This window comes from Schistocerca gregaria, chromosome 1 (assembly GCF_023897955.1).
Source record: "Schistocerca gregaria isolate iqSchGreg1 chromosome 1, iqSchGreg1.2, whole genome shotgun sequence".
NCBI lineage: Eukaryota > Metazoa > Arthropoda > Insecta > Orthoptera > Acrididae > Schistocerca > Schistocerca gregaria.
This window is the reverse complement of record NC_064920.1, coordinates 785,455,618-785,483,145: the sequence shown is the minus strand read 5'-3', so window position 1 is coordinate 785,483,145 and position 27,528 is coordinate 785,455,618. Positions and strand designations below refer to the sequence as shown.

The 27,528-nt window shown below is 40.9% G+C and overlaps 1 protein-coding gene across 1 annotated transcript in view; it reads right to left on the bottom strand.

Moving 5' to 3' along the window:
• Positions 1 to 27,528, bottom strand: part of LOC126269352 (glutamate-gated chloride channel-like) — a 128,132-nt gene that overhangs the window by 39,502 nt on the left and 61,102 nt on the right. Inside the window, exons 5-7 of the mRNA XM_049973988.1 lie at positions 18,335 to 18,404; positions 10,425 to 10,578; positions 1,130 to 1,212 (exon numbers count right to left, since the gene is read on the bottom strand). Of these exons, the coding sequence (XP_049829945.1) occupies positions 1,130 to 1,212; positions 10,425 to 10,578; positions 18,335 to 18,404 (307 nt within the window). The remainder of the gene's footprint in view (positions 1 to 1,129; positions 1,213 to 10,424; positions 10,579 to 18,334; positions 18,405 to 27,528) is intronic.

Below are 27,528 nucleotides of genomic sequence, written 5' to 3'. Positions count from 1 at the left end.
TTTAGTTGACTCATACATGTCGAAAATGATTTCTTACTTCATATGATGTCCCATTTTGCCGAGGTTAGTATTCAGTGATTTTGGTGCAAACAGAACCATTATTTATCCATTATACAGGGTGAACATTAATAAATCCCACAAAATGTGGGAAGTGGAGGAAAAATGTGCTATGAACGTGTGTACGGAAATGCATCGTCGCCACGGTAGATGGCGCTGAAGAATGAAAGTTCCTCTGACCATGTACCATTTGTCCTTTGTGTGTTTCAGGGTGCGTGATTGACTCAGCGAAGTGTAAGCAGCAGAATTGTCCGGTATTCATGCTGGGAACAAGCCGAGATGGTGGTTGTGTACGGACAAGTAGATGGGAACGGTCGAGACGCAGCATGGCTATATCAAACAAGTACCCTCGCAGACACCAACCACATCACACAACATTTCAAGATCTTTTTGGGTGTCTGTGTGACCACATAATCGTTCTTTGGGTTGCAAAATGATAGCGAGCTACTTGCCTGGAGCTTGTACAAGGGTTCGACTCAATATTCCGAAGAACCTGGTTCTCCAAATCTAGTGTGCTCACGGTCCGCCACCCCCCCCCCCCCCCTGCACGTTCGTCTATCTAAAGGACCCATGATCACACAACGCCCAAAAAGAGCTTGAAATGTTGTGTGGTATGGTGAAAGTAGTTGTTTTGACGTAGCCGTGCTGTCTCTCGACCGTTTCCATTTGTTTCGCCGTACATAAACACGATCTCAACTTGTTTCCGACATGGGTACTGGAACTTTCTAATGCTTACAGCACGCTGCGTCAATCACACAGCCTGCAATACGCAAGGAACACACGGCACGTGGTCAGAGCTGCTGTCATTCTTCAGCGCCATCTACCGTGGGAACGATGCATTTCCGAACACATGTTCATGGGGCCTTTTTTCCTCCGTTTCCAGTCAGGAATCCGTCCCTTGCAGTTTGTCGGTTTTATTAATGTTCGCCCTGTATATGGTGTAGTATCCTGTCGGCTGCACCGAACAAATTAGTAACAAATGTATCATAGTGGCGACAAATATTAGATGAGGATACCAAGTGCTACCGTATTAACAGCAGTGCTGCGTACTGAAGGTAGACTCGACACTCACAGCTGGCCATCCTTATGGAGCACACCTGTCGATCGTGTGGGTACAGCCTCAGGTCCATGGGACACGAGAGTGTCATTGAGATTCTGCAACAAACAAGGAAATGATGTTATAATCGTAGGTCATTTACAAAAAAATGCATTGTGTAAAAGTGACTGTAAAACAGTGAACGAATTTATGAATCTGTAAGTTATCATCCCAGTAGTCCAAAAACAAGTGCGTGCGTATAATTGTTTGTGCAAGCGTGGAAGTCACTTCTTTCTTTTATATTTTATTAGCGCTCCTTTGTTAAGTACAACCTCGTTTACTTTTTGGAGACCCTAGAAACCGGTCACTCAGTGCAACATTGTATGTATAAAAACCGCTGATAACCTCGCCATTGAGCACCCATAAACCACACACTCACCTTCATATAAATACGAGCATTTTCCTGAGTGGTTTCTTCAACGCGATAGGGAATTATGAATATTATGACACTGTTACCCCGCATTTCACACCTGATTTTAAGTTTACCCAGACATATTCAGCTAGCAACTGATTGTCGGCGAAGTTGATAAAATGGGTACAACAGTCTGCGTACGTTCCAAAAGGATATTACGGTTTATCCGAGCGGTTCGTATTACACACCCAATAAAATGCGTCTTTCAGTCAAACGCTAACCTAAATGTTACAAATTAAGTACAACGCTTTATATTACATGTTGGTTACCATTGGTCTAGGGGCAGCTCCGAACGAGTCGGTCATTGTTTGACTATCCGCTCCCCCTCAGCATCGCAAGTATTTGAGAGCTCATCGCTTCAGTGGTGTTGGTGCCTTTGTGTGAGTGACATCGTCTTTGTCTTGTCGCATCCGTCGTTGGGTGTTTGTCTGACAGCGGCCTAGTCCGCCCCTGTTTCTTTCTCGTAGCGTCCATGAGTGTTCCACGTAGAGGGTCTGTGAGATTTTCTTTTGGTAAGCCCGGATCTTTAGAAATACGTGACTGGTTAGTAGGTACTTTTCATGTTTCAACCTTGGGCTTTACTTGTTCTTCGTGAAATTCTTCAATCCCTTTCAAAAGACAAGTTCCTATTATAGCATGGTAATCAGATCCCTTTCCGGTATAGAGATAACTGGATCAGTATGGTGCGAATGCCGACATTGGTATATTCAATGTTCCAATAGGGAGGTAGAGGACCTTTGTCTTAAGCAAGTTTTGGTGTGACGTGACGTGAGAAGCAATTCCCATGAACGTTTGCCAAGTTAACACTAGATATAATGATATAGCGGCATACGTTTGGTGGAAATGCAAATGAAAATGAATGTTCCGCCTTATTTGCAATTTTGTGGGTATCGTATTCAGGTTACGTATAGCGGACATGTGGGGACCTGTTTCGTGCGCAGTGAAAGTAGCCATTTGCGAACCATATTCCCGTAGAGAGTTTTTGTTCTACGGTCTTCTTGGAACAGCGCCGTAAGTTAACGTTGGTTGACCTTGTCCACCCCCACCCCCTGGTAACGAAATTGGGGCGATCATCTGACAATTCTCACTATCAGGGAGGGTGATTTTCCGCCACTGCAAAGCATCACCTCGTTTCTCCAACTGCTTGGACGGCGGCGTGTGCGGTTCATAATTGGCGCCGCACTCAAGATGGTGAGGAATTAATTGTGCCATTTCCTCTCGCACCTTCCAGCTCGTATGGAGCGGCCCCTGAACGAGCGTGTGTCGCAGTCGTGTCGTTCGCAGCTTCCGTCAGAATTCCAGTCGCTAACAAAGCAATTTCCTCCTGTTCCTCTGTCTGTTCTCGGTGATGGGCATCGTGATTTGCCGCTTATTGTTACCTCAGAGCCGTCTCCCGCTGTTTCTGGGATTCACTCCTTTAGGGAGTCGGTATCCCTTGCAGAAACACCCTTTTGTTGGACAAGCTCCGGACCCTGGGAAGTCACAGATTAATGTGAAAGTATACAAGACCCGCCCACGATGCTTACTGCAACGGCTGCCATGTCTCGCAGCCAGGTTAAACACCGTGTACAGCCGCAACTCGCAGCAGCGCGCAAAACAACCAAGGGTAAGGACTCAGCTGGGCCGGTACTAGCCTCCCGCGTTCTGATTCCTTATAGGACTTCGCGGTGGACTGTAATGGGCGTTTGGTAGAATAGTGATGGTGCCCTGTTGTTCTTTCTGTGTTTCTTTTTTTGATTAATGGCTCCAGCATATATATTTGTCACACTAAATGTTAACCGAGTGGTATCAGAGCAGCGTCCAGCTTCGCTGCATCAGTTTATCTATGACTCCTGTGCGGATGTAGTGTTCCCGCAAGAATTCTTATTTATCAGTTTCCGTCTATTCTTAATGAATTTTCGATGTGAACTCCCTTGCTCTTTCGAGAACGCATTCCCTTTGCTGAGGTAGAGGTCCTCGATTCTGGTAGAGTTGTTCTATATGTACCGTCTGTTCTCGTCATACAGTGAAACCTTCGCGTTTTTATAGAAGAGATTGTTTATCTTCTACGTAGGAGTCCTTAGGGTCTATTGTTGGTTGGTTATTTTAACTGTATTCTGCGTGTTTTTGGCCAGTCTCCCCGTTTTTATTATTGTCGAGATTTAAACTAGCTGATTAGCTCGATGCACTTGAAAGTTGTTTACGAGTAAATATTCAACATTGTTTGAATTCTGCTGTGACTTATACTAGGAAAATTGACCGATTTTACTTATCGGATTGGATGCGGGATTCGTATTCTTGCAGTCGATGTTGTCCCTGCTAGCTATTCTGATCACTGTACGCTGGTCGCCAATCATTCCGTTCGCCGTGGGTGTTAAATGTCGCTCGTTTGGCAGGTCCTTCTCTCGATGATGTAATCCATAGTGTGTGGGAGCATAGTCTTCGATCCGCTATGAAGTACTCTACCACTTTGGAATGGTGGACTGCCCTAGCTAAACCTAACCTCTGTCAAACTTTGGTCACCTATTGTGCTTGTAGGACGACGGATTTCCGGATAACTCATGAATTTTATTCTGCAGATCACAGATGTACGATGTGTTGAAGCAAAGTTGTTGCAGTTGAGGAAGCGACAGATGGAAGGGTTGCGGGTGCGATCGAAACCATGATCACTAGTGACGAAGGAATGGACTTCGTTATGCTATCTGCTTCGACATAAATCTAGGCATCGCAGCTGTTGCTCTACTACTTGTACAGGAGCTGACGGCCGTCAGCTGAAAGCGCACGCGAACGTGCTTCACGCCTTACATCAGCACTACGAGGATCTCTACGACGTGGACACACCTAGCGACTTTCTCTTCGATCCGGCAATTGGTTCTCCAGGTGGGCCACTCACCCGTGAACCGACACCGAATTCTTGGACGCCCTTGCCCCTCTTGGGCGCTATATGTACGTGTATGTTGAACGGGGTGCTAAATGTGGCAGCTGTGCCCGCTCCATTCAAGATGGGGAAAATTGTGTTGATACATAAATATCCTGGACGTTATACTGTTGATAATTTTCATCCTCTCAAGTCACTGAATTGCGATTTTAAGTCAGTGGCGAAAACGGTAAACTTCAGGATGTCTGTATTGCTGGCGAATGTCGTCGTTGAGTATCTAAGTTGTCTCCCTGGTCCCTCTATTCTCACTCCTGTGGCCAAATACCGTGATGTGGTTTCTGTTGCTGCCGTTACTTTTGCCCATTGCGCCTTTGCCGTTTTCGATCATGTAAATTTTGAATTTGTGCTTCGGATTTTGGAGATGATCGGATTTACTGTTGACGTTTGTAGAGAGTTACCGAACTCATTCGCGGACATAGCAGCTTCGGTGGTTAATGTGCAACTGACGGCCCCGATTACCACCCGTCGGGGAGTGCCGCAGGGGAACCCGCTCTCGGTGTCTTTGTCTTATCTCTGGAGCCGCTTCAGGCTGGGAGCTTTCTGAAAGTGCCCTCGCAGTCTGCGCGTGCGCTGACGATATTTTACTAAGGCCACCCATGGAGATACCTCTGCTAAAGGCGATCATCGGTGATTATTACCGTGTGGGGCAAGCGCGTCTTAACGAGGGTAAAAGTAAACGCCCTGATTTACGGGGTTTCGATGGAGCAGTAATCACGTGGACTATTGCTGAGGATCGTCGTACGTCACTGGAAGCTGTCCTTGATCATTGTCCCAGTGGCTACTCTCAATTGGAAATCGGTTATTGATAAGATCCAGGGAGCAATACTGGAACATGAACGACGCTCTCTTACCATTCTTCAGAAGGTAGGAATTTTAGGTACGTATGCGTTGTGCAAGACCAATTACATCGCACAACTTTTCCCGCTTCGATCTGCGATGCCTACGAAACGCAAGCAGCTCTCCTGTCCGTTTTTATACAAGTGTCATATTTTCAGGTTGCGATACGAGATCGTGACGAATCCAAGTTCCCTCGGCGGATTGGGTCTTCCTGACAATAATAGGAAAGCGCCTGTCTTAAATGTTTGGTGCACTATTTCAATGATCTCTCGGGACTTACATACCTCGGCTGTTCGCGTTAGTGCATCCAATGAGTCTTGATCCCTCTGCTGACTCTGATTTTCTGAATTTGAAGCTGAGACACATTCGAGGGGTCTGCATCACCGTGAGCCGTTTGTGGGCTGACGTACAGCAGCGGCCAGTGCTCACGAGCAAATTTTTGTTGCCACGCTGGGAAGGGACTCCTCACCCGAATCCCGTTCAACAATTATCACCACGAATGTCCTGGAAATTTGTGTGGTCCACATCAGCCTCCCGGTTCTATCGAAGGAAGCGGTCTCCTCTTGCTACAGACTGACCAAGAATTTGATTTCCACAAAGAGCGTTCATATCTAACAGTGACACAGACAAATGCAGGAGGTGTGCGTCTCTAGATACGCTACAGCACCGGTTTACTTACCGTGGTCACCTATCAAACTGCGCCTGGCTACGGAAAAAGTTGGTTTTCCTCGCTCAGTCTATTGAAGCTGTAGTGGGAGGAATTATTGAAGATCTGTCTCCATGCAGTAAATAAATGCAGTCAGCATCACCAGCTAGTAACTGCTGCCTACAAATTATGGCCCGTAGGAACCCCGAGCATGAAACAATATAATTACATCCTGCCCATTTGGAGGCAACTGGGAAGACTCTGTCGACGAAGACAGTGCGCAAATTTTATGGGCAAGAATTAAAAGGAGATGGGCAAGGAAACACCTGGAGTGAACATGGATCAGTGTGTCAGATAAAACAGGATTTGCACGTTGTCTGCCGATCGCCGTAGAGTTCTTGTAGTGTAGAGAGGCAGACACTCTTTCAGATTAAGCAGTGACGTTTGAACTGCATTTGCTTACATGATCTTGATTGCGGTTGTATGGGACCAGTTGAAACCTGTAGAGCTTCGTCACAGTAATCCTCCTCACACACTGGTTCACCTTAGGAAGACAAACGTCGAAGAGTGAGACAGGACTGAGCAGCAACGTCAGGACCATTTTGTGGATACCATGTCAAGGAGAATCTGACCATGCTATCATCCATGGAATGGATGCCACTATGCAGCACTGAATATTAGTCAGCGACAGATTTTGTTTTCAGTGATGTTTTGGTCTGAACCTGCTTGAAGATATAGGGAACCAATTGAAACCTGCAGTGTCTCGTCACAGTAATCCTTGTCACACAATGCTTCACCTCAAAAAGAACAGAAGTCGAAGAATGAGGAAGCCTTGAGCAGCAACGTCCGAACCACTTTGTGAATAGCACGTCAAGGAGGATCCGACAGTGCTACCATCCTCAGGATGCAACTATGCACCACTGAATGTTAAGCAGTGACAGATTTTCATTTGTGAACAGATTGCCTTTGTTTTTGTTACTGTTTGGTTTTTGCTACTGTTTAGTTTTTGTTACTGTTTGGTTTTTGTTAATGTCTGGTTTTTATTTCACAGAAATCATTTATCTTATATATTTTTGTTACTTAAGTCTTACCTTTCATTTCATGATCTTACTTAATTTAATCTCGCGAACGATCGTAAATATGGACGCGGTACAAAATGTTCCTTGAGCAGTACGGTCGTAATTAAAACGGCTGTCTAGTACTGGTTACCACAGTGGAGTTACCGGAAGCTAAGAGAAGGAAACCAGCGGCACTGCATTTCCATTACGTCAGGTGATCGAAGCAAAAATATTCGCATAAAATAGCTAGCATTGTCGAATCCAGTACCAGGAAGAATTAAGCCTAGGGTTTAACATCCCGTCGATGCCAAAGTTTTTAGAGCGGATGCAAGCCCAGATATGACAAGGACGAAGGAGGGAATCATGCATATCCTTTCCAAAAGGAACCTCCCAATAGTCACCTGAAGCGTTCGAAGAAACAGGAAAATTATAAATCCCATGTCAACCTAAAACAGAAGAGCGGAAAGTAATTAAGCATTCATGTTCCTGTTGCTGTCAGACTGTCGCATAAATGTGACATCCTTGAAGTTCAGCTGTGGACATAAAATCACACAGATGACCTAGGGAAGAAGGATCAAAGTTTAACGCCCCACTGGTGACGTTGGAGCATTACGTCGAATTTCAGAAGTTCATTGTCTTATTGTTTCTCTGTTGACCTTTCAGTTGCCGTACATTAGAAAGTGTAGGGCACACTGCGTATCCCTCTTACGATCTACTCATGCTCCAGCGACTGTAAGAGCTTTATTATTAAATACTGTGCTCGGAAACCATAATGGATAGGCTAGATATGCTAGCCTCCAACCATGCATACATTGCTGACCGATTGTCACAGAACGGTCGGCTACCGATCAAGAGAGGCTGGTCTACTCAAAGATGAGTTCCAACTCATCTTACAGACTGTAAAAAGGTATGTCTTAATTTGCCACGAGGCAGCAACCCACTGACACATGTGCACCAGCTGTAAGAGAGATGCACGCAGGTGAAATTTTGTCTGTGGGTGTCGTATGGTCGTTCTTTAGGCAGACGAAAAGACCTCGTTGGGTTTCTGGGGGAAATGGTGACTTTACATGTGAGCAGAGATGAAATTGTTGACGCTTCTGTTGCTAGTGATATATGTGACGATTTGATACAGCCACACAGCAGCCGTCAAATACGCGTGGTCGGCAACGTGGACGCATATATTCAATAGCAGTGGTGGCCACAACGTGACGTATGTCTCTTGCCTCAGTCTGATGCCGCACTTCTCGACTTGGTAATACTCTCCGCCTGCAACCTTCTTAACCTCTTGATAACGCTGTTCACGGCACTTACAAGGGAACCTCCCCATCGCACCCCCTGAGATTTAGTTATACGTTGGCACAGTGGATAGACCCTTGAAAAACTGAACACAGATCAATCGAGAAAACAGGAAGACGTTGTGTGGAACTATGAAAAAAATAAGCAAGATGTACAAACTGAGTAGTTCATGCGCAAGACAGGCAACAAGAAGGATTATATAAGCCCCGGAGTGCCGTGGTCCTGTGGTTAGCGTGATCAGCTGCTGCCAGAAAAGTCCCTGGTTCAAGCCTTCCTTCGAGTAAAAAGTTTAATTATTTGTATTTTCAGACAATTATTATGGCCGTCCGTCCGTCCGATGCGAGGTAACTGACATCCACAAGAAAACCTAAATCGGGAAAGGTAGAACAATCTTTTTACCCATTCGCCAAGTGTACAAGTTAGGTGGGTCGACAACATATTCCTGTCGTGTGACGCACATGCCGTCACCAGGGCCATATAGAATATATCAGACGTGTTTTCCTGTGGAGGAATCGGTTGACATATTACCTTGCGATCAAATGTTTTCGGTTCCCATTGGAGAGGCACGTCCTTTCGTCTACTAATCGCGGTCGCAAAACACAGACACTAAACTTATTACAGTGAACAGCGACGTCAATGAACGAACGGACAGATCATAACTTTGCAAAAATAAAAAAAGTAAACTTTTCTCTCGGAGGAAGACTTGAACCATGGACCTCTCATTCCGCAGCTGCTCACGCTAACCACGGGACCAGGGCGCTCTGCAGCCCTTAGAATCCTTGCTGTTGCCTATCTTGCGCAAGGACTACTCAGTTTGTATATTTTCCTTATTTTTTTCATAGTTCCACACAACTTCTTCCTGTTTTCTCGATTGATCTGTGTTCTGTTTTTCAAGTCGTATACACTGTGCCAACTTATAACTAAATCTGAGGGGAGTGCGATGGGGAGACAGTCTCTCTCGCATCGCATAACAGTAGCATCGTTCAAAGAAAATCATTATTATTGTTTGTGCCATGAAATTACGACGTTGTCTAAGAAGTGAAATCGTGAAGACGACAGCGCAGTTTTCAATTACGAGTTGGTCCAGAAAGTCTTTTTTTTAGAGAGAGAGAGAGAGAGAGAGAGAGAGAGAGAGAGACTGTAAACCAATGTTTCCTTTGTATACATTGGCACTGTCACAGTTTAGGGAAAGGTATTTGAAACATCAACATCAACATGACACTAATCATTGTGGTTTCAGTAAAGACTTCCCTGTTGGTTCCCGGCTGAAGTAAACTGAATTGACATCTTTCTCTCTTTTTGTTATATAATGTGATGTTGTAAAGTAATTTTAAAAATAAAAGTTTTTTCATTATTCCTCATTAATTTTAACTATTAATCTTCACGCAATCCAGCTTCCTTTCAATCATTTCCATATGTTTGTGGCTCCGAAGGTTAAGGTTTGTGCCACCACTGTATTGTTGTAAATAACGCAGGCCATTGGGTGTCCAGCTCTATCCCTCGACACAAACCCCATGGAGCAGCTCGTGATACGTGTTGATTCATCCATCTGTCGTCCACAGACCGTGCCGTTCACAGAGCAGCATGGAAGCTGATAGACAACAGTGTTAATAGCACCACAAATTTCGCTAAGCAATATGTCGCTGTTCGCGAGCGACAGCCCGTATGGAAGTTAAAAGTGCTGTGCCAACCCTGACACTCCGATGGAGGGTAGTTCAAACAAGCAGTAAGTTCGAAAGTAAATTCTTTGCCAATAGCTACGTAGCACTCCACACTTTGATTGAACATAATTACATACGAGACAAACGTTTGCTTTACAGATGTTTCCATGACTGAAAATAAGATATTATGAGTAACTAGGATACGTAGTTGATTTTAGCTGTTTGTCATATTTAAATCACTACTATCACTATCCTTTTAAGGTCTCTTCTCCAGCACACCCTATAGACATAAAGTAAAGAATTAAGCTGAATATAAATAATGCTTACGACATATTCACCTTAAACTTTCCCATTAAATGTATTTCAAAACATATTATGAAGATAAGTGAGTCTATACTACCATTATAGATTTCTGTTATCAATGAAGAGTTTTTATTTCCTTACCTGGTACTGTAGAGAACGGACCCAAGAGGAAATATTCGTACATAAACATTAGGCATTACTACATCGTGAAAGTGTGCTTTCTTCTCGTTGCTAAAAAATAAATCTGGCATCCATATTCTGCTGGGATCTGTCAGTGTTAGATATTTGATTTTACCTGCAACAGGAAATAATGATTCAACTATTACTCAAAATATGTATCAGTGACAATTTTCGTTAACTAAATCCAGATAACTACAACCTCTTGCGCAAATATTTTTGAATAACAGACTAAAGCTTTCGAATGAGAGCCCATGCAGTGCAATTTATCTCAAATACAGACTTATGTCAAGATTTTGATCGACTTTCATAGTCATAGAACGCAACGGTAAATACCGCGTCAGAGAAGCAAAATATAAAAGTAAGAGAGGATCAAAATTTCTAATGCTAGGTGGCTACAAATGTGCAATATTAGAAGTGTGATGTAGCGAGGAAACTGGGTGACCAGGTGTTAGAAGTGAAAAAATTGAAACTATGCTAACTAAAAGAAAATTAGGGTTCTTAGAGACGGACAGGTTCATATTTTTTCAAAGATCATTAAGTGGTGTATTCATTTACTGCCTATCACATGATTTTCGTTCTTTACGTCTACTCGTGATACACATACATGTGAAGAGGTGTACGAATAATGGGAATGCATCATTGTCTGTTTTTTAACTCTCAACGAACGAATAAAACACTATATCCCACAGCAACTTTAGTTTATGGCCACACTCAGCGCTCTGACGTCCTTGCAATGAATGGTAATAAATCTTAAGGATTAGTCAATGAGATTTTACAACAGTAAGCCTGGAAGTTCGGAGGGGTTCCACAGCTAAATGCCACTATCGTAATTTCCCTCTCGGAATATCCCTGTCTCCTTTCTGGTGCCCAGCAGGTCACTTTTGCTACACTATCCATGCTTTTCTCACCCAGATCTGTTTATATTTACTACCATCCACCTCAGCTACTAACCTTCCCCTTTTGTTTCCCTGATCAGTCAAATTAATCGCGTTTGATTCCTTCTATACTGCTGCCATACATATTTCTCAGATGTCATTACTCATTTTCGACGAGAATTGTAATTATCATTCTGTACTACTCATGTGCTATGCAGAGTGTAATGCTGACTTACTGAGGATGTCTGATTAGGTGTAAGAGAAGGCTTTAAGGCCCTAACGTTTCCTAGCGAAATAAATGCATAAATAAATTTCGTACAAGTTTTCTTTCCTCCGCTTACAAGAGCTCCTTACCACGTGGTATGTGAAAGCTGTGTCTCAAGTCTATCTGATGACTACGGGTACGTCGTGTTGTCATGTCAATGGCTTATGACGAGAGAAGTGAAGGGATGAAACCCGGTATCTGCAAGAGCCTAATCTGTAGACTAGCTCCAAAGGACGTGCCAGTTTTAAAGACCCAATCTGACGGATGGAACACCATGAGATTATGGAGGTTTGAAATTTAATTCAGGACACGGAAAGAAATTATGGGAGTGTGGAACACTTTGCTGCTACTTTTCCTCCCTTCACCGTTCAAACATCGGTGGTGCAAATTTCTTTTACCACTGGGATTCGAACCGCCCACCTCAGAGTCGAGCGCCCCATACAGCGAAATCGTCTACGGATGGGAACAATGTCCCATGCGCAGAGACTGTCACAGTCAGAGACGTTGGACGAGGATAATTGGCTTCAACTTGCTACAGACTACAATGGCTCGATTGCGAAGGCTTTAAACAACCTTCAGTTGAGTATCTGAGGGGTTTGTTGTTAAGCATCTTGTGACAGTGGGAATTGTATTATTTTCTGGCTACACTGATCGTACCATTTAGATTCTAATTTAGCCGTCGCCGAAATTTTGTTTCATCAGTGGAAATGTCTGAACATCAATCAGTAGGCCGAGGATGAGAAAGCCGTAATGAGAGGGGACGGGATGGGCGAGCGAAGTAGGCGTGTTTTAGCACCACATCGTCAAGTTGCATATGAACGTTTCAGCCTAAGTGGCAGCATGCTAGTGTATAGTTTTCAGGTTGCAAACGGATTCCGTGATTTATAAAAAAAATGTACAAATGTGTGTGAAATCTTATCGGAATTAACTGCTAAGGTCATTAGTCCCTAAGCTTACACACTACATAACCTAAATTATCCTAAGGACATACACACACACCCATGCCCGAGGGAGGGCTCGTACCTCTGCCGGGACCAGCCGCACAGTCCAAGACTGCAGGGCCCAGACCGCTCGGATAGCCCCGCGCAGCGTGATTTATAACGTATTGCGTAGGGGGAAAGGTTAACACAATGGCTAGTGCGAGCGTAACGCATCGGTATTTGTGAGTCCATGCAGTGCTGCAGTCGTATGGCGATTACATAAAAGTGTCACTCGAAATGCAAACCAGTTCCTTTACTCTCTTTGTATTGTCGCCTGTGGTCGATGCTGATGGAATACCGTCTTCAGCGCCGCCCGTGTCTGAGCGGCCGGGGTCAAATTACTGGCCCATTTCACTACATTTGGACACAGCACTGACTTTGGTCCACGTATCGCTACAATTTAGAGGAGAATAAATGTGCAATTCAGACGCTTTTCCCACAAGACTCGTACTGTCCCGCGTACTTCAACTTGGAGTATTTTTCCAGTGGTCGCGCCATTTCACTCCCACACCACGATGCACCTGTTGTCTGTTCCAGAGCACAACTGCGTTTGCAGGAGTCCTGGAACATCTATTTTCTTCTAACAACGCAATGGTCTTAGAGTGGGATGATACGTGAAACTTAACTTTTTGAAATCTCCTAGTGTTTCCTTGCGTTACGTTGAAGCCTGAGTTGAATAATGCGACACCCCTCATGGATTGGAGTTTACTTACCGCCCTTCAGGATGCAAAGTGAGTTTTTCTTGGATTGACTGAGACATTTTCTATTGGACGCAAAACTCACCAATAGTGGCCCGGTGCGGTTGATACTGGAAGGGTGCTAAAACCACATCAAAATCACTGAATTTATTCTCAGGGATATGGCTAACCACGCAGCTGCGGTGTGCCTATTACCTCACTGTAGTTATAAACACCACCCCTGAGGCAGAAACAAATCGTAGATTTCAGGCAATTACCTTGGACCTCGGCCAACATAACCGCATTCAAACATTATTCGATTTGTGTCTGCATCATAAAGTTGTTCTTGATTGAAAATGTCAGTTTACGAGCCTAATTCCTGTCATTTGCGGGAGGTGTTATTGTTTTGTTTCAGTATGAAGAAAACAGCGGCTGAGTCTCATAGAATTCTCTCAAGTACGTATGGTAAAGACGCTATTAGTGAAATAACGTGTCGTAGTGGTTTCAACGCTTCAAGAACGATAATTTTAACGTCGTAGACCGACATAGTGGTGGAACAGAGAATGTTTCGGAAGATGCAGAATTGGAGACATTGCTAAGTGAAGACTCGCTTCAAACTCAAGAAGAATTGGGACGATTAGTGAGAGTGATACAGCAAGCCATTTCAAAACGTCTCAAGGCTATTGGCATGATTCAGAAACAAGGAACTTGGGTCCCGTGTGAGGTGAAACAAAGAGACGTTGAACGGCGTTTGTGTGTTTGTGAACAATTGCTTCAGACGCAAAAACGGAAGGGTTTTCTGCATCGCATTGTGACCGGGGACGAAAAATGGCTTCGTTACGATAACCCTAAATGCAAAAAATCATAGGGATATCTCAGCCACGCTTCCACGATGACGGCCAAAACGAATATCCACGGATCCAAGATCATGCTCTGCATTTGGTGGGACCGCTTGGGGTCGTGTACTGTGAGATGATAAAACCAAATGAAGCAATCACAGGAGCTTGTTATCGAACACAATTAATGCGTCTCAGCGTAGCATTAAAAGACAAACGGGTGCAATACGGCGAGAGGCACGAAAAGTGACTTTACAGCACGACAACTCTTGCTTGACCCCATTGCAAAAGAGGTCAAAACGTACTTGGAAACGTTAAAATGGGAAGTTGTATCCCACCCGCCGTATTCTCCAGACATTGCTCCCTTTGACTGTCAGCTGTTTAGATCAATGACGCATGGCTTGACTGTCCAACACTTCCGATCCCATGAACAAGTCACAAATTGGATCGATTCGTGGATCGCTTAGAAAGATGGACAATTCTTTCGACGCGGGATTTGTGCACTGCCCGAAAGATGGGAGAAGGTAGTGGTCAGCGATGGAAAATACTTTGAATGATACATGTGTAACCAATTTGTTTCATTAAAGCCTCAAATTTTGGTGAAAAACGGAGGAAGCAAAATTGTACACCTTTTACATGCTAGCTATTGATTGATTCTTACGGAACAATGCCGGGCGAGTGGTGACATAGTTACAGGTGAATCCTATTTTAGGAGAGGGTTTTTCTGAAGACATCTATTCCACTCAGTGCTATGAATGGGATGAGGAAATATGACACTGAACGATTCAATGAAAACATTTTCCTCGAAAGATATTTTGCTGCCTCTAATCCTACGCTTCTTATGACATTCAATAACGAGGATGCTATTGCTTTAGCTGAAACTTACGTTAGCAACCTGGGCCATCAGGCAGCTATATGAACCCTGCACCATTACCATGATATTCGAGAGATAGAAACAAAAGACCATCAGAATGCTGTCAAACGGAAAAGATGTGAGAAGAAAAAGAATATCAGGGAATAACGTTAAGAAGCCCACATCAGCAACGTTCAACAAAACTTGGTTGAAGTCTCAGGTGATGACGATGTGGAATGCCTATATTGATTTGGAAGATTCGCAACGTCGGTTTACAAAGAACGTTGTGTGAAGTGTCGAGGATGGGTTATGCGAGCCCATATACAGTGAGAGGGTTCGGGTGAGGAAGAAAATGCCTAGTTGTACGAAAACTGCCTAAAATTTTCTGAATCTACCTTTTGTTGGAAGGAATAAAGATTTCTTTCATGAAAAAAATGTATCGCAAGCTGCGACATCGTCGCGAAAAAACACAGTGACCCGTATATGTAATAAGTTCCCTTTAATTTACGTCTGTGGTCAGAATCTTTTCTGTTTGACAAATTACCGGTTTCGGTCTTTAATGACCATCATCAGATCTGCAGCAAAAATGGGAAAAATATAAATACACTCGCAAACTGTATACAGTTTAAGAACAGTATATAGAGCATATTGAAAAGTAGTACTGACAAAATTTACATTTGTGCGCTTTAAATGTGAAGAGGCATACCTGTGATGTGATTTATATGTATTTGACGATGCTGGTGCTGATTCCGCATTTGACAATTGACTATGCCACTATGGCTGCAGTGCGTTAGGACTTTGTTTTTATGAGACATGTATGCCTCTTCACATTTAAAGCGCACAAATGTAAATTTTGTCAGTACTACTTTTCAATATGCTTTATGTATTGTTCTTAAGCTGTATACAGTTTGCGAGTGAATTTATATTTTTCCCCATTTTTGCTGCAGATGTGATGATGGTCATTAAAGACCGAAACCGGTAATCTGTTAAACAGAAAAGATTGTGACCATAGACGTAAATTAAATGACACTTATAAAAATAAGTATACTACCTAATAACTTTTAACCTCAGCACGTAATTTGTACGAGAAGCTTTTTTTCTCTCTCTACACACACTTTTTGGAGGTTAAACCTGGTTTTCTCAACTCATTTAGCCGTTTTTAGCTGTGTGACCAATACCCTTACGCCGTCGGGAGCAGGCAGCACTTGCTTTCTTTTCGGATTATTGATTGTTTACGTACTTTCCTTTTGTCCAACAATTATGAAAAATTCAAGCAGGTAGGAGGATAGTCTGACTATAAACACAGCATTTTTTGAGTTTCTAGATCGACTGCAATTTAGCTAAACAAACTGCCAAACCTTAAAGTGGCTGTTATGACCCTCCCACTCACAAGAGCCTTCCCCAGCCCCTCCAAATCTCAACCCCGTAGAAATTGACTCTCTCTGGTGTGGTGTTAATATGGTGAACTTTTGCAAGCGTTGGTTTGCACATTAATAGACGGTAATGAACCATATTTAATGCAACGTTCAAAATCATTTCCTTCAACATTCAAAAAAAATTATTGTCATGGCGGCAACACAATGAATAGCGTATTTTCAACTCGTCAAGTTTTACTTTCACTAAATACAAATAACTACAACAACTCGGAAAGTATTTTTGAATACCTGACTAAGGCTTTCTTAAAAGATCTGTGCACCCCTCCACGTCTGGTGTAAGTGGCAGTGGAGGAAGCGAAACAAAATAGAAAGAAAATTGATTTCATGACGACAGTTATCTTGCAACTGCTTTCTCCTGCCACCGCGAATTACTGAGCAAGGCTTTGCCACCTCCCAGGGGGTCGCGACCCACATGTTAAAAAATAGTGTTTTACAGGATGATGCAGGGACTGTATGTTTCCCTGTTGGTTGTAAACCAGTCCTGCCGTGGTAAAACACTGCAGAAGTAGAATTTATGAAGTACAGCGCTATAATCGTACTTTGTACACCTGTGATACTTGTATTTGTATAGATGAAATACTTACTTCCAAACACAGTTACATAAATATCCTTAAAATCAAGTTTATGGATATTTACTGGTCTGCATCTGGAAGTAAATAATTTCATTTGGGAAATATGACAACCACAGGAGTTTCCAAAACAACTGCAATGACATTCTTTACAAAAGACGTGAACAGTCAGCCTTTCCGAGACATCAGAGTACTTACGACATGGAGAAAAAGATAACTATTATTATGAGTGAAGCTAAAATAAAATAAAATATGTATACAGGGTGTTTTCTGTTGATGACTCTGGATAGTGTACTGCACATTTCACCAGCATTTACCTCATTTACAGTCTAATAAATAGAGCCATTACAGGACTTATGTTTTTAGATTGTTTAGTACCTGCAAGAGAATGTGGTAAGAGCAAGCTACGGGGCAGGTATTGAAGTGTGGATGCTTGGATGCAAAACGGTTAGTCCATATTGACAGGCTTAGTCCAATCATTGGTTCAGTTACGACAGTGCAGAAAACATCAGGTTGTAAAGTTAGTGACATGTTGACATGTTTGAGGGAAGACTGTCCTATGCAGAGAAAAAAAACACACTGATGTGCGTGCATATTACAGTACCATATACATACATCCGCTACACCTTGCATATTTAGAAGTAGATTTGATAAGCCATATTTAACGTGCATTATACGAAAAACAAGATGCAATAGTTCTAGTAGCAACTATATCTCTTCTTTTCAGTCACCTAGTTTCCTACGTACTTGGCAGGGGCATCTCTATCGTGAATGTTTGAATTATGTAGTTACTGATCCATTCTCTTCATTTGAAACAGTGATCTTTAGATGTTTATTACGTTCAGGGGCTACGTTTCCGGCAGTCGCCTTCCTATTACAGATATCAAATATCTTCCTGACACAATTAATACCTTTATTTTTCTTTCATTACAGTGATTCCCAGACAAAGTGTCCCCAACAATTCAGTATGCTGTAATGACACAAGCAGCAACAGCTATGTAATTTGACCAAGAAGCGAAAAGCATTGAAAGAAATTAGTAAATACTGTAAATAATTGGAGGTAACTTGTATTCCACGTACTAATGCATTGTTTACGTAGTGAGTAGAATAGCGTAGAATGTATGAGATTATAGTTAGTAGCTTTCAGCTCACAAAATAATAAGAAGACTAAAAACTTAGAGGAGACTCTTAACACTTCTAGAAAACGTATAGTACAACTGCAAAACAAAATAAAACGCCAGTGCGTTATCTCTAACTCAGAGAAGAAAACCCAGTAAATGTTATCATTATACTAGCGTGCTTATATTATACGTTTAAACCCATGCGACATTAAAACACCGATGGTAATGAAATATAGTGATAACAATAAGAGATACAAACCTCCGAAATCGTCAAACTTGAGCCTGTCGTCACGCCACTGCTCTCTGAACGTCAGCTGCGCGTCATATTCCTGAAACAGTAGCAGATACAACAGTATGGATACTCTTCAGGGAAGTTACCTTTGCAAGGTTCATCGGTACGTTATATTCTCGCAACATAAGAAAGTAATCATATGATGCAGCGCCAGGCATTTGATCAAGCATGCAGATAAATCTATGTAAACTATCTGAAAAGTTTTTGAGAAAATAAATACTGCATACATTGTGCGCTATCTGCCGTTCACATAAACCATTAACGTTTAAGGATGGCATTCGATAATGATTTCGAAAACACCTCATCGGGCGTAGCGTAGATGGTTACCAACAAATAGGCGGAAGAATACTAGTTGTACAATTGACACCGAACAGGTCAGTGATAATCCTAGTGTACATGGCAACATCAACCCATGATGAAGAAGAAGTGGAGAGAGTGCACATTGAGAGAGAAGGTGCTGTAAACATAGACAAAAGACAAGACAACCTTGTCATTATGGGACAATGAAATGCACCAGCAGATGAAAGAAGAGATGTCACTATAGGGGGACCTTGTGGAGTTGGAGAAAGAAGTGAGATGGGAGATGGATTAGTATAATTCCGTACAAAACATAAACTAGTAATATATAACTTGTGGTTTCAACACCATCCACGGAATAGCTATACATATAAAGCCCCTGGAGATAGAATGAGATATCAAATCGCCTTCATTCTAGTTAGACAAATTTTCTGGAATCAAATAAGAGAAGGTCCAAGCGTTGATTGGAACTTGTGAGAAACTGGTTTATGGCTACAATTATGAACAACACCAGAAGTGTTGAAGGAAGGAGTCCTTGACAAACAATATACTACGACCAGCAAACGAAATAGTTGGGAAACAGAAGGCAAAGCATGAATAAAGAATGGACTACAGACAGCATAATAACACAGATTTAAACTGTAACCTGAAATAAGACAATACTGACGAAGAACAATGGCAGTATAGAGCACTGAAGAATGAAATCACCAGTGAGTCAAAACAGGTTAAACAATAATTCTTGGAAGACCAATGAAAGAGGTGAATTAACTGATCAAGGTAGGAGAGAAATCATTAAACTGGTCTTTGGAAACAGACAAATAAACTGCAGTGGAATCCAAAATGAAGATGGAATAGTATCATATGAGCATAAAGACGTAGTAGAAAGGCGGAAACAATAACTTCAAAAACTATATGCAGGAAATAATGAAGACCTGGAACTGGAGAATGCTGAGGGAATCCATCAGCAAGAAGAGGGAGACTATATCTTGCGCGATGAGTTTAGCCTTCAGACAGGCAAATGAACCCGGATAAAGCCACTGGAGTTGATGATATACCATCAGAACTTATCAAGTCTGCCGGAGAACAGCTACATGGAGAACTGTTCCATCTCATACAAGTTATGTATGAAACCTGGAAGCTCTCAACAGACTTTAAAAAATATATCACAATCCCAATACCAAGGAAAGCAGCACCTGCAAACAGATGTGAAGAATATAGGATCCTCAGTTTTGTATCACACGCCTCGAAGATCTTGACCTCTATCATTCTAATGTGGATAGAAGGCCGGACAGATAAAATGATCACAGACGACCATATCCGCTTTAGAAGAGTTGTAGGCGCCTTACGCTTAATTCTTGAGGAAAAAATAAAGAACTGTTAAGACGCATATATTGCCTTTACCAATTTATAAAAAGCGTTAGACACGATAGACTGGCGACAGCTTTTGAACAAGCTAAGAGAGATTGCGTAAAGTATAAAGGCTGAACATTAATGCAGAGCCTGTATAGAGGTGGCAGTGATGATGTGTAGACATAATCAAGAAAAAGCTGCTACTAGCCAGGGTCGACGAAAGGGCTGCTAACTCTTTTCTGTCTTGTTCAACGGATACATTCACATGGCAATAGTGAAGTTATGGAGAAACTTGGAAACATAAGAGGAATTAAATTCATGGAAGCAAAATATATTTGCTGAGATTCACTGATGACATCCCAGTGTCAAGTGAAGATGCAGAAAAATTAGAAACGATGCTGGTTCAGATGGAAACCACCCCAAGATATTCCTGTAATATGAAAATTAGTAAAGGTAAAATAAAAATCTTTATGGTGAGAAGACAAAACACCGTTGTCAAATGCTCAGTAAACATTTAGCCACTGGAGACGTCGAATCCTTTGTCTATGCAGGGAGTAAAATTACATCAGACGGAAGGTCAAGGAAGGGTATTGTAAGTCCAACCCACCAGGCCAAAGCTGCTTTTGACACGAAAGAGGAAACCTTTTCGCATCCAGCAGCACAGACAAGCCTCTCAGGAAAAACCTCATAAAGACGTTTGCTTGGAGTGTACTGCTGCACAGAATTGACACATGGATCAGCCATCTGCTGAGACATGAGCATATGATTAAAAGTATCATTGAAGAGACACCAAAAGGGAAAAATACAAGAGGCAGACCGAGACTATAATACATCATCCAGATCATGGAAGATACCAGCTGCACCTCCTCTAGCGCTCCCAAGAGGAAGACCGGAGAAAGAAATGAATGGCGAACTGCTGCTAACCAACCATAAGTTGAAGATCTACGAAGATTAAATTCATGTAGAGCACTATTGAAGATCTACCTCGCAGCTTCTAAGGATACAATACTATTTATGATCCAGTAGCAGACATCCATCTGGTTTTAAAATATTATTTAATATCCAGTAATGCTTAACACCTAATGTCTAATGCTAACAGCTAATGTCTAATGGCTAATACCTAACAGCTAATGTCTAATGGCTGATAGCTAACACCTATAACCTAACCCCTTACGCCTAACACCTAGTACCTAGTGCTACAAACGTCTGTTTAGCATAAACATAGTTCACATACTTCAATTCAAAGCTCATGTATAGTAATAATACTTCATACTAGTAACGAGTGCTGAAAGACTGTATCTGGAGTGGATGTCAGCTACTGGAAGGGAAAAACGGTGTTTCCACCTCAATACGAGTATATTGTATTATAATATTATTGCCTGGCGGCGTCTGCATGATGTATTAGCCGTTAGGCGTTACATGTAAGTGGGTCTCAAAAAATATTTTATCGTCAGATGGGTCTCAGATACTGCAGAGGAGGGAAACCCTATTATCCCTGCAGTCTCTTATAATGTTGTTTCCTCAGGTGTTATGTATTAGCCATTAGGCATTAGGTGTTGCTGAATCTTAAATAGTATTCCGTTACTAGATGCATGTCAGTTACTGGAGATACAAACTGTATTACCTTTGCAATTTATATAAATAAAAATATAAATATAAATTTTCGTTTGTTCAATAATTGTAAATCCCCGAAAGTTGATCACAGTTTGCTTTGAATTTTTGTCATAGGGTTGCACTGGAATCCACGCGTATTTTAGTATACCTACTGAAGCATCACATATAATACATAAATATGTTTGTAATAATGATGGGGAAAATCAATAAAAATGTTAATGTTCCTTTATATCGTAAATCTCCAAAATTTCGTCATCGATTGCTTCTAAATTATGACTCAACATTGCATTTGAATACGCGCGTGCTATTAAATACCTAGTTTTATACACCTTTAGTGAAATATGTAATACATAAAGAGGAAAAGTTAATATCAAAAGTCTCCAAAAGTACTTGATAGCTATATTTTAACTAAAGTTCAGTCTTGATCACAACACATGTCTCAATAACATAGGTGACCGGTTTCGGTTATATTTATATACCCATCTTCAGACCCATGGCTTCCTTGGGGGGTGGAAGGCGGAGCTCTCCTCAGCTGCTACGAAGTCATCTGATCAGTTGACTTCGTAGGAACTGAGGCGGTCTCCGCCTACCATCCTCCAAGGAAGCCATGGGTCTGAAGATGGTTATATAAATATACCCGAAACCGGTCACCTATGTTATTAAGACATAAGTGTTGTGATCAAGACTGAACTTTAGTTAAAATATAATAAGCTATTGATCACTGTATTCCAAAAAGTTTACCAAAATTGTACTTCACTGTTACATTTTAAATTTTTATACTATATTCTAATGAACGTTCGGACGGACATAGGCTCTGTGTTTTAATGTATATAAAAGATAAATATAACAATGAAAGGTTGGTAGCAAATAGGAAAGTTTTATTTATGTTTTGTCGTCCTATGATTAAAATACTGCTACAAAATCTGATTATGCAATAGCAATAAACAAGGCTCAAGATCAGAGAGAGAGAGTGGGAGAGAAGATGGACAGAGAGAGGAGATATTAGGATGGAATGGATAAAGAGAGGGGGGGGGGGGGAAGTAGAAAGACAAGGCAAGGGGGGGTGGGAGATAAGGAGATTAGAGCATACTTACAATCTCGGTACATTTTGGAAACATGTGATCTCTCTTTTCTTTCTGTTTCATTTAACCAGATTGAGCAAGAGCAATGTGTGACCATTAACAGCTTGTTTATTATTATGGTACTGACTGGACGTGTTAGGCATTAGGCATTATTCATTTTCCGTTAGCTGTTAGATGTTAGCTGTTATCTGTTAGCTGTTTGCTGTTAGGTGTTGACTGTTTACCGTTAGGTGCTAGTCATTTGGCGTTAGATGTTAGGCTCTAGTCATTAAGCTGTAGCTGTTAGCCGTTAGTTTTACCCATTGCCTATCATTGCTGTGTGCTACTGACTTACAGTTTCCTGTAAATAGAGGACCATCTGACAGCCTGTAGAAAAATAATGGTTCTCTACACAAGAATCTAAATGCCTGCAAATTATTAAGACGTTTAGAAGTAATTAGACATATGCTTAGGTTTTCCGTGTATAGATGAGGAAACATTTAATATGATGGTCCATTGCACCTGCAGAGTGTGCTAAATCTTACATGTAATACAATTTTATTTTGCTCGGATTTTGGTATACATCTGCCTGTTACGATAAGTGTGCAAACTGTGAGTATATTAATAAGTTATAGAGACAATTCAGAAGCAGAAATATTTAATTTGAAGGTCCATAGAGGTTGCAAGTGTTGTACACGTTACGAACTTTTTTCGAACACGACTGCTGCTTAACCTAAAAGTTCTTATCAGTGGTGTCAACATGCAAGGCTGCGTAATTTTCAGTGTGCTTGCAAAGTGTGCGAAATTTTACATATAATACAATAAATCATAAACATTTTACTTATTGTCGAGACATTGACTCTGTCATCGTCTTTGGAGATATCGCCTCTTTCTGTTACTTTCTGTGGTCGTCTTGTGATTTTAGAGAGTAGATATTTCGTGAACACTCATTTTTTGAGCCAAATTACACGTTGTTGGGAAAATGAAGCTCATTAAAGGGGGAATATGAATATGTAGGGATGCAGTAATTCTAAATTTCATGGTCGCAATTTGCTTATCTTGCTTCTTTTTTTCCTATCGTAATTCGGCGGAGTAAAGCTTTTTTCCTCCATTGTCCATTTATAACATTATTTTTTATGGTTCACTTAAATTTTTATAATTTATTACTGTATGTGTAAAGTAAAGTGTAAAATATTGGAGGTTGAAGATCTTTACATTGTATGTGAGTAACGTATGTAAAATACTATGTAAATTGTTTATTACGTTAAATAATTTTCTGGGTGCTTTTATTTGAAAAGGAAGTGGCTCTGGGGATTTGAGAAGGTGGCAAGAGCGAATTAGCGCGCTACCTAGAGCAAGCAGAAAAGTATCTAAACAAATAGAAATATAGACTGAAGTACTCTTGTTTCTGATTGTAACCTTGTCCTGCGATAATAAATGAACTGTCGTAATGTGAAGACAAGGCTGCACTGCAAAAGTAATTACTTCTAATAAGAAAAAGGGAAGTATTTCATACTGTAGAAGTTATCAGTCTGACAGCAAGAATTTTGAACAGTATGAAATGCCTGAATAATTAACTTGGACATGAAAACTAGAGTAACTTGGATCACAAAAGCTATCTCTGATAACATAAGTTTCCCCTGATTGAATAAATTAAAAAATCATATTTTCTCGTTATCACCTTTCTCCACAAATCTAGTTAACACATTGCAATACTGCTCTGTCTTGAGCGCTGCTATGCTAAAGCTGCAAATTACTGTATCTACACAGAGACACTCGACAGGTGCAATGAGTTCTTTCTTAATCGCAATCGAACTATTTAGCGAGCATAGTTGGTTGGATGATCGATTAAAAAGCATTGTAGGAGAATGGATGGTAAGAAAATGAAATATGCGCATAAATGACATATTTTTGTATATTGAGAAAAAAGTGCTCAAGGAAGATTTTATATTTAATTAACTTCTCAACATCCAAACAATACACTTTCGTATCTCTCAAATCTAACAACTTTCAGTATATTAACCTAGTTAGTTAATGGCGCAGCAATAGTGAGAAAAATAACATTATTGTATTTACTTGACGTTCCATTAGATTTGATCCTTCACAAATCAGTTTCATAATCATATTGATTGGACAAAATGATAAACTGAGACATCAAATTTGAATCATAATATTGCCATAGCTTCCACACTAACACTACTTATCATTAGCAGCCAGCACAGCTGAACTTCGACTCTCCCTCTATCAAAGCCAAACATTGTCTGTCTCATTACGCCCTCGTGCAGCTCGAAGTTATCCACTTAACTTCTGTGGTACACCTTACAACATCGCTGCTCGTGCACAGTCGATGCAGATATCAAACATTCAGATAAAAAATTATACATGACATCTATCCAAGTGCACCGAAGCAAGTCACACGTTCTGAATGCCGCAGTGACTGAGGCAACATCCTAGTGGAGCAGGAGAAGCTTTGCCTGCAAATTTGCCCAAAATTGCCTCAGATGAAGACTGCAAACAGCTTACGGCATAGCTGCGAGTCGTTGGGCTACTGTATGCAAAATTGAACGACACCAAGAAGAGAAATCGAGCCCATACAGTAAGATTCTTGCAGGCTGTACACTGGGTAGTGTAGCCGTCATAATTGTTCGCCATACTCAAGCCTACAGCCAACAGATAAGTTAATTTTTACTTTTGTACAGCGTGAACCATTAATTTAAACTGTGTTTTAATTATCATTCTTAAACTTTAAAGAAACTGATTCACCCTGTCATTTCATCTTAATCATACATTTATATAGGGCTCCTTCCTGGTGTTTGATTAATCCGAGTATCCCGTTTTACAGACTTCTGAAGTGCCAAGTTAATATAAAGAAGCACCATTTAAACTGTTTTTGTGTAAATATTACAACAAATTCTTAACTGTTGCAAAGTGTTACAGTAAAGGTTCGCTTGCGTAAAAGAGTGAAGCAAAGTTACTAGATTCTTTTAAGTGACTATACGTAATTAGTTCCAAGATTAGTAGTATCTGAAAGTAAATTCCAGTAAGAAAGAGGTTTTCTTCAAGTGAAATGTTCAGTATAAAAAGTGTGTGCTTTAGTATCGAAGTGTTTTAGTATTTCAAGATGTTGATTATGGAAAGTCCTTTTCTAAAGGTCCCCCCTGGCCAATTTTTTTAGCTTCCTTGAAGTTATCTACAGGGTTTTTTCCCCTATTACAAACTTAACGTATAAGGGTGTAGTCCAACATTGCTTAAGTGGAGTAATATTTATTTGGAGAACAAAAATACACAGTAGCAAGAAAGTAGACAAAATTCATACTTCTGCTTTTCCAATTCTTCACTGTTTCATTGCCTGGATAGGATGACGACCATTAGTACACGTTTCCAATCACTAAATGAACATGGAACTGGGCTTCATAGCTTTATTATAATATTCATATTGCATTTCTATCTAATCGCTGGGTAAGATCTTAGGAAAAGAAGTGAATAGTCTGATTTACTTATGCATTAGACACAACGCACGGTCAAATCCCGTAGAAGGGTAACTCTATTGATAAGCTTTTCCTATAAACAGGACTATCCTCCCATAGTGTACTTTATTTGGAAGCTAAAATAAATTTTAGTAAGAGGTTTATACGTAGCAAAATAAGAGACAGGTTGTTTGTTATTTGGGTAAAAGCACACTGCTAACAAGGCCTTTTACAGTAGTTAAGAGTCCATAAGTAATTAATCACAGTCATACATTTTACAGATAGGTAGGACTCTTTTGGAAGAAGTATAAAGGTCTCAGGAGCACGAATTTGTTAAGGCAGTTAAGAGAAAGGTACAGCAGTAGAAATTCTTGAATGTGTGGTTCAAGCAATCATTACAAATGGATAAATATAAGTATATGCAATACAGAGAAGTAAAGCAGGAGGGTGAGAGTGATGACACTTCTGTAAACAGTGATCAGGAGCTGTACAGAGAGAAATCGGTTTTATTGGTGTCAAAGGAGGTTAGAATTATTGATTACAGGAATGAGACTTATATGCTGTCAAGCCCATCTCACATTAAGAAACAAGTAGATTCAGAGGAGGAAGACAAGTGGGTAGACAACAATCAAGAAAATGAACAACCACCAATTGATTTGTATACATTACCACACAGTATGCACACACAGTTGATAGCACACACCAACAATACTTCAACCCTAAGCGCACAAATGCTAGCACAAAAGAAGAACTTTCAGGTTCAAAATGAAAAACTCGAAAGTAGAAATAAAATTGGTCATTCACAGGTTAAGGTTACTAAAAGTCTAATTGAACAATGGAGACACAGTCTAAAGACACTGCCAGTACAAACGGAAAACAGAGTGGACAAATAGAAAGGAATAACTAAAAGTTAGAAAAAGTTAATAATAAAATAGGTCTTCCGACTTAGGAACTTCTTAACACGAAGAAAGATATGAGAGGTTTAGGTGAAACTGTTAGTAATGTACAGGCAGAAATTGTGGGTATTAATGACACATTTGAAACCAAAGAAGAGAAAAACAGGAACAGATCGAGCCTATGGTAGAGTTAAAGGTTGAAGAAAAATTTTCCCATGTTAAGAAAGCAATAACAAAAGCCAACGAAGAACAGATATCTCAACTTAGAATGACTGTTCCAGAGACTGAGAAAAATCTAGAAAGGAAAGTAGAGTACTGAGAAGAGAAGTTTTGCAATAACACTTCGAGTATACAAGAAAAAGTTAGTGACCTACAAAGAAAGATTAAGTATAATGGCCCTTATGTGGTAGACAGAACACCAATTTACAAGGCACTAGAGGGTGAAGAAAATTCGATCCTCACCAAAAACACAGTGG